This window comes from Euphorbia lathyris, chromosome 5 (assembly GCF_963576675.1).
Source record: "Euphorbia lathyris chromosome 5, ddEupLath1.1, whole genome shotgun sequence".
Classification (NCBI taxonomy): Eukaryota; Viridiplantae; Streptophyta; class Magnoliopsida; order Malpighiales; family Euphorbiaceae; genus Euphorbia; species Euphorbia lathyris.
The window spans coordinates 28,031,923-28,046,015 of NC_088914.1; the positions used below are offsets into that span (position 1 = coordinate 28,031,923).

A 14,093-nucleotide genomic window follows, 5' to 3' on the forward strand; every position below is an offset into this window, starting at 1 on the left:
CTTCGTGATCTATTATTTGGTAATATCTGTCATGAACTATTTACAATGTTGTTCTTTGTAGGGGTGTAAACGGGGTATGGATTCTCCATCCCTATCAGAGATCTGCCCCGACGGGGATGTGGATTGTTTTGTCCCTTACTTATGAGGACGAGAATGGGTATTCTCGCCCCATGGAGATTCTCGTACCTTTCCTCGATATGTTCCCATGGGGATCCCTCAAATTCCCTAATTAATTCCTCGTTCAACATTTATTTTATATATATATATATATTGTGATTCTTTTAGAATTATTATGTTAGGTCAATTTTACTCTTTCTTTCTGTCATTCAACTCAAATTAATCTTATTATTTATCATTATACTATGTGAAATGCCAATAAAATTGAGAAAAAAATAGAATAAAAGTTTTTGTATATATTGAAAAACATAAAGGAATGAGAAATGAGGATCCCACATGGACAAAACTGTCTGCGTTTAGGTTTTGGGACGGGGACGAGGAATCCTCGATAAGTCGGGAGCGAGGATGGAGAATATAATCCCTATAGAACTTTGCTCCTTGTTTATTATTTGGTAATATTTAACTAATGACCTCTTAAAATTGATGAAATCTCAATTAATGTGGACGATGAATAAACAAGTCCGTTGAAGTTTTATGGATTGAATTTCTATTAAATTAAATTAAAGTTTTAATTTATTTTTTCAGTGATTTAATTTATTCTACATATTTTATCTATATGTTAATCGTATGTACTCCTTTCGTTTCATATTACATGACTTTTTAGAGAGTTGTACAAAAATTAAGGATATTAGAAAAAAGATATTGTTGTCCCTTATTTATTAATTTCAATATTTATTTATTCTATAATAAGTTCATTATGCTAATTAATTTTCGTAAATCCGCGTTTTATAGCAGAAAAAATGATGACTTAACGTGTAGTAATCATATAAAATGACATGTAATATGAAACAAAAAAGAATCTCTAAAAAGACATGTAATATGAAACGGAGGTAGTACTATTTAATGTGTCAAAATCATGACAAGTTGGATAATTTAGTGGAACATAATATTATTGATTAAGATTTCATCTATAATGTTACTTACAAACAATCAATTAAAATGTACCAAATATTAAAATTAATTTAATAACATTTGGTTTGTTAAAAAACGAAGTGAAAAGTTTGGACAAGTAGAACATGCTTACGGTTCTGTAGAATATGACTTAACCAGAGGCGACCCTAACCTACCTACCCGCGTCCAAAGAATACGGAATATTGTATAATTGAGAAAAATAAATTCCGAGAAACAAACAGAAAGTGAGGGAAAATTTCAGTTTCAGCATGAGTGGCATCCCGACTTCCCAATCTTTCTGCTTCTCTTCTCTTCAACTTAACAAACAAACTTCAAGTTGTAGCTATGGTATTTGCTCAGTTAATCCTTCTATCTCGTCTTTATCAGATATAAAGCTCAAAAAACAATTGGGTCTAAGATTTGGAACGCCAACCAAAGACTCCAATTCAATTACCTTCAAATGCAACAGCACCACCGGACCTGGCGGCCCTGGTTCTGGTACTATTCCGTCCATCTTATTTTACTATTCCTGTATACATACCTATGTATGTATTTTAGGAGAGAAAATGGTGACCTTTCTTGTAATATACTTGAATTCTTTTTTCTTTCTGAACTTTAGGACTATTAACCGATTAAAGTTCATGGAAATTCTTAACTCGAATAGAATAAGTTGTTAATTTTGTCGTCAAGATTATGTTGTTGGGAGAAGTCCTAAATTTGGGAGGATAAAATGGAAGTATTTATTTCGTGTTTTGCTTGAAGTTCGCTCTCTAAGATTGAGGTCTGAGATAGATTTCCAATTTTATTCTGATTACGGTCTCTAAGCTACTAATTGAAAGTTTGGTGGAATTTATTTCATATAGCGATTAGTGAAGATATTAGGTTTTCGGGTATGCTTTTTGATTGAGTTGAAAATTGGATTCAGAAGAATGAATGGTGTTTTAAGGTATGGATAATGGATGTGCTGAAAATCGTTAATCAATAAGGTAGAAAACTGATGAATCGTTATGAGCATTTCCCCCCTTTTCAAAGGAATGTACAACCTCGGGTTTCTAAAGAGCTTTCTTCACCTTTAAGTGTTTTATGAGGAAAATTTTCTAGTGTACAGGCTACCTAATCGAGTTCATTTGCAAAGAACAGTAGAGTTGATAACAAGCTTCCATAGTGGTCCTGGCTGTAAGAATTTTAGTCTGAATTGCATCAGACAGAAAAGGATTTGGATATGATTATTGTGTATCTTCAGTCTGAATTAATAAATAAAATGCTGATTCTGCAGTTGAATAGTATATGTCTAAGCGACTGTGTATGCAATGGAAGAAGAACTAAGGATCCAAATGGACTATTATGCTGGATTATTAGTTCTAGCTTTTCTGTGGGATCTTTTTGTTATGTTGTGCAAGTGCAAGTAATTATTCTTGTATGGTACCATAAATTGCATTGAGCATTACAGGTAAATTTCTTTTGATAAAGAACAAGAAAAGAGAAGCATTACAGTATTTTTTCATGAATTAGCAAATAGAACAGCATATGAAATGTAAGCTTCCTTAAGAACTATGATAGATTACGAATTGATATTGAATTATTGAGAATATGAAATTGTGAGAGTCAACCTAGAAGAAATTCCTCATGATCAATTTCATTTTATTTGTAAAATAAGACACTAAATGCTGCAGGTGATAACGAGAGCAAGGCTGTTCTGGATGCATTTTTCTTGGGAAAGGCGGTAGCAGAAGCAGTTAATGAGCGTATTGAATCTGCAGTTGGGGAATTTCTGAGTACAATTGGCAGACTGCAAGCTGAGCAACAGAGGCAAATACAGGACTTTCAGGTAGTGAACTATTAGTTATAGATTTTATGTATTCAAAGTTCATTCTTTTACATCTTGCTGCACTGAATAATTCTCCTTTCTTTCTCTCAAGAAAATTTTTCTAGTTCTATTTCACAACTCAAGGTTTGTGATAGTGTTCCTATGGAGGATAAAGTTTCAGAAGGATTGAGCTAAAGCTCTTTGAAACTTTTGATTCCCGTTTCAACATAGTAGCTTATCTGTCATCTTGAAAGTAAAGTAACTGTATTGTTCTCTTTTTTTTTTTTTTTTTGGTAAACGTTGTTGTCGTGTGACCGAGAGGTCACGTGTTCGAGTCTTAGGAGCGGCCTCTTGCCAAAAAATTGGCAGGGGAAGGCTTGCCCCCAATACACCCTTGTGGTGGGACCCTTCCCTAGACCCTTGCTTAGCGGGGACGCGTAGTGCACCGGGCCGCCCTTTAATGTATGTTGCACGGAAAGTTTGATTTTAAAGCGTTTGTTTCTATAACTGTTTCTGAAACCAAAATCTTGGAAACTCTTAGCAATAGACACATCTTAACTTAAGTTTTAATTTGACTATGTGCAGGAAGATGTGTTGGTAAGGGCAAAAAAAGCTAAGGAAACTGCAGCAAGAGAAGCCATGGAGGCACAAGGAATCGTTCCAAAGCCTACCTCAACGGATGCAGCATCAGTTACTTACAATGCTAAGTCTGCTACTTCATCACCAACCATTGTTGCTGTGACTCCTACTACCACTTCATCATCAACTCCAAATTCATCTGCAGTACCTATTGCTCAGAAAGGTCCTGATCCTGCAGGGGAAGGCCCTACTTTTGGCGTCTCAGATTATGAGTAGGCTAAAGTTCGTTTAAGTAGCACGTTCTTACACTGCTAAATGTTGGGGGGTCTTACACTTGAAAGATGTCCAGTATCCAAATTCCAGTGGCTGTAGGGATGTGTTATTTTTCTTTCATATCTTGAAGTTTCTATAAGATAAAAAGTTTACTTAACGACATGGCTCACACGTAAGTAGTTTATGGTGTAATTACCAAACCCAAGGTCCAGTGTGAGTGTTCACATTATAGAGAGAGGAGAGAGGAGCTGTATCTCTCAATCTTAAATGTATAACTTCACTCATATATGCTCATATAAGGCTGTTACACTATTGACAGAGTAATCCGTTTAACAATATCTATATGATACGATTATCATTTTTATTGCATCTATGTTATATATAATCATGATTATCATTTTTATTGCATCTATGTTATATATAATCATGTCATTTGAAATATATAAATCACATATTATATTAATGACATTATGTTAAAAAAAGGTATTGGGCTTAAGTGCAGGATTTCCCCTCAGACTTTACAAGTTGTTGTAACGTGGTCCCTAAACCAGAATCCGGAGCACTGGAATTATGAAATTATCACAGCAGATTCATCAGATTGTCTTACTCGTACAAGTTACCTTTTTCTTATATGTTTTTGGAAGCATTAGAAAACTTTATGTTTTTGGAAGCATTACAAAACTTTGTATTGTAAGTATTTGGTTTTCCAAAACTTAATACCTAATAAATGGGAAAAACCAGGACAAATTACATCCAAAAATAGGTTGTTTCATAAGTAATTTAAGAAGTATGCAGGAGAGAAAATTGGCAAAAAGCATAATTAACCTGTTTTAAGAATCAAACTCGTGATCAATTATTTTTCCACATTAAACTTTTAATTATTGATTTTGTTATGAATCTGGCTTTTATTTAACTTTTCCGTCGAGTTTGGAAAAGGAGAAGATCAATTTAGCAATTCTAATGCTGAAAATTGCAAAATTAGAGAGAAGATCGAGCTTGGAAGAACCTACTTGAAATTGAAGTTTGTAATTTCTTTATACTTTTTACTCTCTATCTATCCTAGCTAATAAACTCTTATTTTTATTTGTCCACGTCTATTGACCGAATTGCCCTAACAATATGTGCCGCCCAAACTCAACGGAAAACTTAAATAAGGACCGAATCCATAATAGAATCAATGATCAAAAATTCAATATGTAAAATAATTGATAAGAGGTTTGATCCTTAAAACATGTAAAGTTAAAGACACTTAATAATGTTTTTTTTCTCAAGAAAATTCCGTTAGATTATGCTAGAACAATTCATATTATTCTTAACATATTAGTTTTACTTGAGCTTATATTAGCTACATGCCCCAAGCATAATACGAGCTTGAATTTAGTTGCAAATTGTGAAACCTTAATCGAACAGGGCCCTCATACCTCACTTGCTCTTCTCTACACCACAACATTTCCGATACAAGAAGAATTTCTACATTATATTTTCTCAATACAAGTAAATTATCTACATGCCATCTACAATAAAATAATATATAGTTTTTGTTATTTCGTTTGTTGTTTGATCCTTTCTCTTTGTTTTCAGATCGAGGCCCATCCCATTCACAGGATGTATCCAACACTATCCGACCCGATTTTAATGGGACTATCTGATCCGGTATAAAAGGGTGTGAGACGAATATAAGATCAACACCATTGCCCATGACGGGTATGAGAATACCCAGTACCCGATGACCGATACCACTAAACTACTTTTTCTTATTGGTTAAGGTTCGATCTGTTAAATTTTTAAGTGGATAATTTATTAAATTTATAATATTTTTTTGTTTTATATATTTATTCTTTACGGATAGAGACACCTGCGAATTAAATAGGACGGATATAGAATGTAAAAAGTATACCGGTTAGCGTAATGGGATGTATACGGATAAAAAATAAAAGGATAAGAATTTAGAATTTACAATACCGACGGATACCCTACCCATTACCATCCTCTAGCCCCCAATGTTGAATATCTAGATCAATTTAAGATCACCAATCCAGTCCAAGTTCTCTGAATATGTTGATGGAAATAAGACAGAACAAAACTTTTTAAACATATAAAAACTTCATTTGTGACAAAATTTCCTGCATTGTTGAGTTCACAATTACAAATGTAGTCTTTCCAGATCTTACCCTAACTCATCAGAAAAAATAAAAACTCACTGACTCAGTCAGTTAACATGCAGTCTCCCTTTTTCCATCAATGGCTTCGCATCATCATATCATGCATGATCCAATTCAACACCAGACATTGGCACCTCACCAATAATTTCATCATCATCCTTGGCATCATCTTCAACATCCATGGCAGAGTCTTTCTTTTTTCTGTAATCCACTTTAAAGTCATAGTCATCATCCATTGAATCCACTTTAGCTGTTTTTTTCCTCCTCTTCTTCTCTGCTCTTTTCATTTTCGGATTCAGTATACCTTCTGCTGCATATAGCTTTTCGTTTTGCTTGCTGGATATGGATTTTCCCTTGCTCTTGTTTGCATCATCTTCTTTAGAACCTATAGACATAGGCACGTCCTCGTCTTCACCGTCATCACTCATGTGTTCAGCGTCTTCATTACCTTGAGTCGACGGCTGGGTCTCCGTATCTCCCTAATAAGAATAATGGTTATGAAATGATAATTAAGTTAGAATTAATGGATTAGATCATTTCTAAACTACTAAGAAGCAAGAACAAGAGAAGGATTAATCTGTTCATAGAAATAAAGCACTTGTTAAGGGATTACAAACAAAGCACAGAACTTTAAGGCCCTAAAATTACTCTGTATATAAAAAGAACTTCTTGCAACAACAGCAATTGCAATACTAAAACGTGCAAGAAATCACTAACCTCTATCATGCTTTCGTTGAATTTGATGGGGCAATTAGGTGGTACTTCAACGGGATTAAAGTCATCAACAGATTTGAGGCTTCCAATGAACGAGGACTCAGCACCATAAACTTCATCTATGTTAAATTCCTTTCCAAGCTCGGTAACAATTCTAGCTTCTGAAGGTTCTTCTTGAACTCTAGTTGGCGGCATAGTGTAATATGGAATTTTACCTGAAATATGTTACACAAAAATTTAATCCTCTCGTTCTATTACAAATGGTCATATTTTGCGTTTATCTCCATCCATGCATTAATAGTAAAGATAAACGTAGATTCCTAGAAGGCATACCCTCATTCCAGTCATGCAGAACAATCCTAGCAGCAGCATCAACATCCACGATTCCACCCTTTTTGAGCCTACCCCGGACCAAAGCAACCTTTTGCAGGAAGTCGTCAACAGTTTCAAAGGCTGGTATCTTGTATAGGGTTACCAACAGTCTATCTGGACACATCTTCAGAATTTCTTTCACTGCATTACCGAGAAACACAACAAACATCAATACACTAACATAAATGTAAAAGCAGGAAAGCTAACCCCTATAAATCCTACTTCAGAGGTTTCCTAGCCAAAAGAGCAGCTGAATTTAATTTACATTGTAAAAAGCCTATGTTGCACAGAAACTCTCCGTCACTGGCGTTTCCACGCTTCGTGTCCGTTTCTTTTCCATTTCCATAACCGTTTCCTAGCTATATTTTTTTAGAAACAACTTTTTCTGTGTTGGTTTCCATCAACATAGGTAAAAACTAACAAGAAATCTATAGGTAATAAAATAAACCTAGAAAGCATGTAGAGGCAAAATATAAATTCTTTCTTCAGCTTCACCTGCACCTTGGTCCTATAAAGATTAACATACAGCTCAGAACTTCCTTTTTTTTCTATTATTTTAGTAAAAGACTGTCTAGCCTGTACTGTTCACTGCATTATGTTCTATTCCAGTGTTCAAGGAACAAGTTCATGTTTCATCCAAATGATGAAATACAACATAACATGTTCAAGAGGAATGATGTGGAAACACAAAATTAAAATTTGTACTCAGTTGAGAAAAATGAGGACTTGGGATAAATTGAAAGTGCATTTTTCAGGGATTCAAGGTGCTATGGCCTAATAAGGATTATTTACAATGCTGAAGAAGTAAATGCCCGAAAGAAATACAAAAATGATTAAATTACCTGGACTAACAGGATCATCCAACTTCTCAATCCTTTTACAGTTACGAAGAGCAATAGAGGCATCATTCTCCACAGACTTCAGCATTACAACACCAGGACAATCCAACAATTTAATGTTTTTATCCAACTGAACCTCTTGCATTGATCTTGTAAGACCAGGAGTCGCACCCACATTAGCAACATGGCTTCTCTTCAAGCTGTTAATTAGACTACTCTTGCCAACATTAGGCAGGCCAATAACACCTACTGTAATTGACTTCTTAATCTGCAAAAACCATGATATGCTACTATATAAGGGATATGATTAAATTAGAAAAGAAAAAGATAGGAAGCCCAAATTCATAGTAGCACACTTTTTCATATAACATTCAGAAAACAGAGGAAAATTTTGTAATTAAGAGACAACAAGTGCATAAATTAGATCCTTGGCAGTCCTTTCAATAAAGAGAAAGAAATAGAATAGAATAACATACATCATGACTTCTTGAGTAATTTTTTAACAGTTTGATAAGAGTATCAGCTCCAAGACAATCACTTGTTTGCAGAGGATTGTTGGTCTTTGCAGTTTTTGAGGAAGACTTCCACCCTAGGTTTGACCTCTGCTCTTGAGTACTACACTTAAAGGCAACAGACGGTAGTTCCTCTCTAAGGTACTTCAGCCATTTTTCAACAGCTTCTCGAGGGACAAGATCTATAAACAAGATTCAATCAGAAAACAAGACACTAAAGCGGTCAGCAGGTCAGAATAATTGAAGGAGCATCTCAATATATCCAGCATGTTACAATCAATATTCAATACATTTATTATAGCAACTCAACCAGGAAATGCATTTGAACATCTATAGAAACAAAGAAGAGAGATTACCAATTTTATTCAGAAGTAACACTAGATGTTTGTGATGACCAGATTTCATCACTATCTTTTCCATATCAACACAACGGGTACCAAGAGGATCTCTGGCATCAAGGACTTCCAAAATGACATCAGATTCTTCTATTACTTTAACCAACTCCTTATAGAATCCCCTATCTGAATTATCTGTTTTAAGAATTAAAATATGCAAGTATTAAAATGCAATGTAAATATTCAACTTTCCACATTGGGACATGTTCCAGTAAAGTATCACCATACCCCGATTTCTGGCAATTCCACCATTATTTTGTTCTTCAAGATTTTGTTTTTTTGCTGAAGGTTTCTCGTCCACAGGTAACCCCAACTTCCTCTTTTGAGCCTGAAAAGACATCCAGGGTTCGATTACCAAAAAGAAACTAAGTATAGTATCACCCCCCAACACAGAATGCCTCTATAGAATAAAAAAATGTTGGAAAATATGCAGTAGACAGATATAAAAAGATCAATACGTTTATTATGAGAGATGAACGTGTAAGTGTTTAATGCCTGCTTCCAAACTAAAACCACCAAAAATTCAGTTCAGACATCAGCGATTGCATTCGGCAAAGACCTTTATTTTTTACTAAAAATAAAAATTCCAAGCACATCACAAGTCTCTCTATCATTCAGAAAACAGTTTCGGAAGAAAATAACAACATAATGTAGCAAAGAGAATCAATACCCTCTCCTTGCGGGCAGCTTTCTTTTGCTCTAATTCCTCGATAGCGCGAGCCCGGCGAGCTTCCAAAGCCTTGAGCTCTTGTTCCTTAAAGGGCCAGTCATTAGGAATACCAGGATCCTTCTCAACCTTAGGTTTTTTATTCAATCCCAATTTCTTAGCTTCCTTGGCCTTCTTTTTGTGATGCTCCTTAACCTTCTTTATAACCTTATGCTTCTGTTTCAATGTTATTCTCTTGCTCTTACTCTCTGAACGCCAATAACCCAAAAACAAGGTAAAAAAAAAAAATCGGCAACAATCAACAAACAAAACTGAAATTAAAGAAACTGTTCTTACTTTTGCTCCTCTTCACCATACTTGCTTGTTCCGAATAATTAAAGCAGAATCTGGAATTAGGAACGAGCGAATGGAAGAGAAGGGCACGTTGGATGGAGGTAGGGTTTTTTTTAAAAGCTGAAAATGGGAGGAGAAATGCGATTGATCAGAAGAACTAGGGTTTTAGAGCTGGGCCAGTGATATATATGTCTTGAATATCGGCCCAAATGAAAAGGCTTGGTTGCCCTTGGCGGCGGCTCATAAAGATAAGAAAATAAAAAATAAAAAATATTTGGGGTGAGAGAGGCTCGAACTCTCGACCTCAGGATTACTCAGAGCTATGAGACCTACGCGCTAGCCAACTGCGCCACCACCCCGATGGTTAAAAAGTCTGAATTTATTTATAAGATAGGAAGAAAGGGTAATGTCGTAACAAATTTTTTAAATACATTATTTCTCCATTGTACGTTTGAATTTAATTCAGTAATTAACCCAGATTTTGGTATAGAAATAGGAAGTAATGAACACTAAAATCATAAAATAATTTGCAATTATATGGTTCAATTATACATATTGTTTAAATTCAAAGTAATTACGCTTTCATAAAAATAGCTTACACACATTGAAAAAACTAAGGTAATTAATTTATTAGTCCCTATATTTCGACAAAACACATTGTTTAGTCCCTGTATTTTAAAAAACACATGGTAAGGTCCCTAACCTTTTTCTCAGTGAACTGTTTAGTCCTTCCGTCTGTTTGTTAGATTTTTTACCATTTATGACTTCGGAAATGACTAAATTACCCTTTACTATTTACCTTCAAACTTCAAAAGAGGAAATCCAATTTAGAAGAAGAAGCTATTTCTATGGAGAAAAAGAAAAAGAACAGGCCCAATGTTTACGAATTTAAACAATTAAGAAGAAAATCAAGAAGAAGAACACTCAAAGTTGATTTTAGATGCATTAGAGTTTAAAGGAAAGGAAAATAAAGGAAAAGAAGAATGCAAATCCAAATTGACTAACAGAATCTTCATGAGAGTATAACAGCAGGGACTAAATAGTTCACTGAGAAAAACGTTAGGGACTAAACAGTTCACCGAGAAAAACGTTAGGGACTTTATCGTGTGTTTTTAAAAATACAGGGACTAAACAGTGTGTTTTATCAAAATATAGGGACTAATAAATTAATTACCCAAAAAACTAATTGGTAAACTTTATGATGATAATATTATCGAAATAGTATTTCTAATATTTATCGTCTGTTTTTTTTTTCAAATATGATAACATTTGCTTAAATCGTTATAATTTTTCTTCAAAATGGTGAAACAGTTGAAAGGTTGACAATTTCTTATTTTGCAATAGGTTCTCTATCATTTTTAATAGTATCCTTGTAATTGAAGTCAACAATGTCGAATATGTAAAAAATTGCAGCCATCTCACAACCTTATAAGAAGCATCTTTAAAAAAAATTGCTAAATGTGTTCAAATTAAATAATATTCTCATTTTCATTTGTAATACGACGTATATGGTTGATATAAATTGCTACATAATTTTTTCGTTTTTTAAAAATTTACTGATAACTTTCTCGTATTTTCAAAGTTTGTTCATAACTTTCTTATCTTTTCATATACGAGACCAATGCAACTTTTAATGGTAATTTAATTCATTGTATACACAATATATATTAAAACAATTACATGTGTTGAAAATAAAATCAAAGCAAGCATCGGTTTGATTTCATTTTTAATGTCATGCAAGACAAATCGACGATAGTTATAGCTCTAAATTTTTTGAACGTTTATAAATTTGATTATGGCTTGTCCATAACATTTTGACTTTCAAAACATCATGAAGTTATCAAATGTCTTAGCACTATTAAAAATTGTGACACGGGCCAATAATGGATTTTGTTATATGGGTTGTTTTCATATAATAAAGATTATAGTTTATTATGGATGTTTGCATGTTAGCTTTATAATTATATCCATGAAGGAGAGTTAGTTGTTCTAAATGTCCATAGCCACTTATTAGTGTGGGGATGATAATAAATTAAGACCAGTGCGAGGTTCGATTGATGTTCATGAGATCAACATATTGTATGGAGATACAAATCAAACTCACGTGTTTATGTTGGAGAACATAGTACTGAACTGGCCGACTATAAGAGCACTAATTGGGTTAGTATTGATAACTTGTGAAAAAATCCTTGATCGGAGCCCTTCCCTGTAAGGCGCCGTTGGGATCGGCCGGGGACACTCTGATGCCTAAGTCAGTAATATTCTTGAGAGAATAATCTGTAATCACAAAGTAGGGTTAGAATATTATGTACCTTTGATCTCAGGAAGCTGAGGTATTTATATGGAATTCTGTAACAATCACATTAATCCCCTTTATTGTCCTTGAATGTGGGTTTCGATGTTACTTTAGTTATACTCGATGGTTTCAGTATTAATGGAGTTGTTAGTATCATCAATGTCGGAGGTTTCTCATTGATAACGGTTTAGAGACCCCTGGATTAATCTTGCATTAATTATCATTAATTTCATATTAATCATGCATAAGTCCCACTTTTAAAAGGAATAATGGTTTGTCATTATTTCTATTAATTTTCTCTTATTCTTCATTCTAGAATAATTTGGGTTGTTATCAAGTATCATAAGTGATCTTAGTTGTAGTAGTATCATTGAATCTGTAAACCTGAAGTCACCATAGGTTCCTATATGAAGAGCAATATGTTTTGACACAATCAAACATTGTCTTTAATCGGACAACTATAAATGTTGTGATTGGACATAATATGATTCATGTAGAGGAAGGTGAGTGACAGATATGATATTTATCCTTCTTAATATGAGAGCGATGTCACTAGACCTCTCGATAATTGAGACTGATAAAAGCATGGTCATGCTGAAATATTGATAAATGTATCAACTAATTTGTTTGAGTCTACTTGGAGATTGCGAAACTATATGATTGAATACGATAAAAATGACAAGGATCATTCCTTATGTTCAATCTATATATCATGAGACAAACGAGTTGTCACATATACTATTAAATGGGTTATGTTGGATCATATCCTTTGTATAAATTGGGGAGTCATATGTCTTGCTAAAGACCGTGTGTGACTTATATGTCAAAATGATGTTTTTTCTATTACTAACTTTATATGAACTTATGGGTCACACGCAAATAACGAATTAAGATTGACTGAAAATATTCATATTTATTATGTTTAGATGGTAACCAGATATGATGAATATTATTGGAGTTAGGAATCCAAATATGATTAACTCGTAGTTAAATAAAATATGAGATGTTATATTTAGTGACCATTAATTTGGAATTTGGATCTTAATTAAATAAGGAATTTGAAATATATATATATATAGAGAGAGAGAGAGAGATGTGATATTATTGTCTAACAGACCAGAAGTAAAAACTAAGCACACAAATAAATTCAAGTACACAATAACAATTGGAACAATAAAACTAATAACAATTAAACCGGAGAAAAGTTTAGAATAGTCTGTGAATTTGTGGACTAGATCACGCTGATTGTGTTGTCCTTTAAGAAGAAACGATCTGTCTGCACCGAGTAATAATCAACCATGTCCCTCTTGTAAGATACTCCAACCCGCTGAAATTCTAATGTGCAACTAAGAATTTCCCAAACCGATTATTCCCAACACTCAAATAACTATTGTAATTGAAGGCACCAAATTTAATTAGGATGAGATATATTCAATGGTTTGAAACTTTGCCAAAAAAATTGTTTAATCAAACTATGCTAAAGAAAAGGTTAAGCTACATTTACACAGTAGCCAAAAGGAACGTATGAAAAATTAGAATCAGTCTAATTTGAAGGAGTATTGTGTTTGACGAGGTATTGAAAAAGGAATGAGAAAATTTGTGAAAGAATTGTTTGTTCACTTATTACAACTATATCTAATTAAATCATGTACATCTCCTTTTTATAGGCAGAGAAATGTTAACATTAATGCTTATAGTTAGGGGCTAAAGTGGTGTAGTGAAATTATGAGAGTAAAATGAGAAAAATTAGATTAATTGATCAGGTATTTGGCTAAACTTTAGCAATAATATTTTACCAAGTAAACTTAAATTAATTTTAATTAACAAAAATCTAACATTCTCCCATATAGTTAAAATTTTAATTATTATTTGAGCATATTTTACTATGCAATAGGTGTTAGGTATCTTCCGGGTTTGACCCTACACTTAGTGTCAATGAATTTATCCTGAAGATACCACAATAACATAAATGTCTTGAACTAAGCTATTTTGACCAGAATAATATTCATTACACACACAATATGAGAAATCATCAAGTAACTATCATTTTTGCGCTTTTCGGTCATTGACTTATAT

The 14,093-nt window shown here is 33.6% G+C and overlaps 2 protein-coding genes and 1 non-coding gene across 3 annotated transcripts; 1 reads left to right on the top strand and 2 right to left on the bottom strand.

The window, feature by feature from the left end:
- Positions 1–1,240: 1,240 nt before the first annotated feature.
- LOC136231125 (uncharacterized protein At4g13200, chloroplastic) lies at positions 1,241–4,096 on the top strand. The gene is made up of 3 exons (XM_066020410.1): positions 1,241–1,566; positions 2,742–2,896; positions 3,461–4,096. Exons 1-3 carry the CDS (start codon positions 1,338–1,340, stop codon positions 3,728–3,730), a joined length of 654 nt encoding a protein of 217 aa, XP_065876482.1. The 5' UTR covers positions 1,241–1,337; the 3' UTR covers positions 3,731–4,096.
- Positions 4,097–5,795: 1,699 nt separating this feature from the next.
- Positions 5,796–9,883, bottom strand: LOC136230301 (guanine nucleotide-binding protein-like NSN1). The gene is made up of 9 exons (XM_066019335.1): positions 9,725–9,883; positions 9,392–9,636; positions 8,950–9,049; positions 8,683–8,856; positions 8,291–8,508; positions 7,818–8,082; positions 6,937–7,116; positions 6,607–6,818; positions 5,796–6,368 (listed from the first exon to the last, which is right to left on the bottom strand). Exons 1-9 carry the CDS (start codon positions 9,741–9,743, stop codon positions 5,988–5,990), a joined length of 1,794 nt encoding a protein of 597 aa, XP_065875407.1. The 5' UTR covers positions 9,744–9,883; the 3' UTR covers positions 5,796–5,987.
- A 113-nt stretch (positions 9,884–9,996) lies between these two features.
- Positions 9,997–10,080, bottom strand: TRNAM-CAU (transfer RNA methionine (anticodon CAU)). The gene is given in 2 exon segments: positions 9,997–10,032; positions 10,043–10,080. It is a non-coding gene; the product is annotated as a tRNA-Met (tRNA).
- Positions 10,081–14,093: the final 4,013 nt, after the last annotated feature.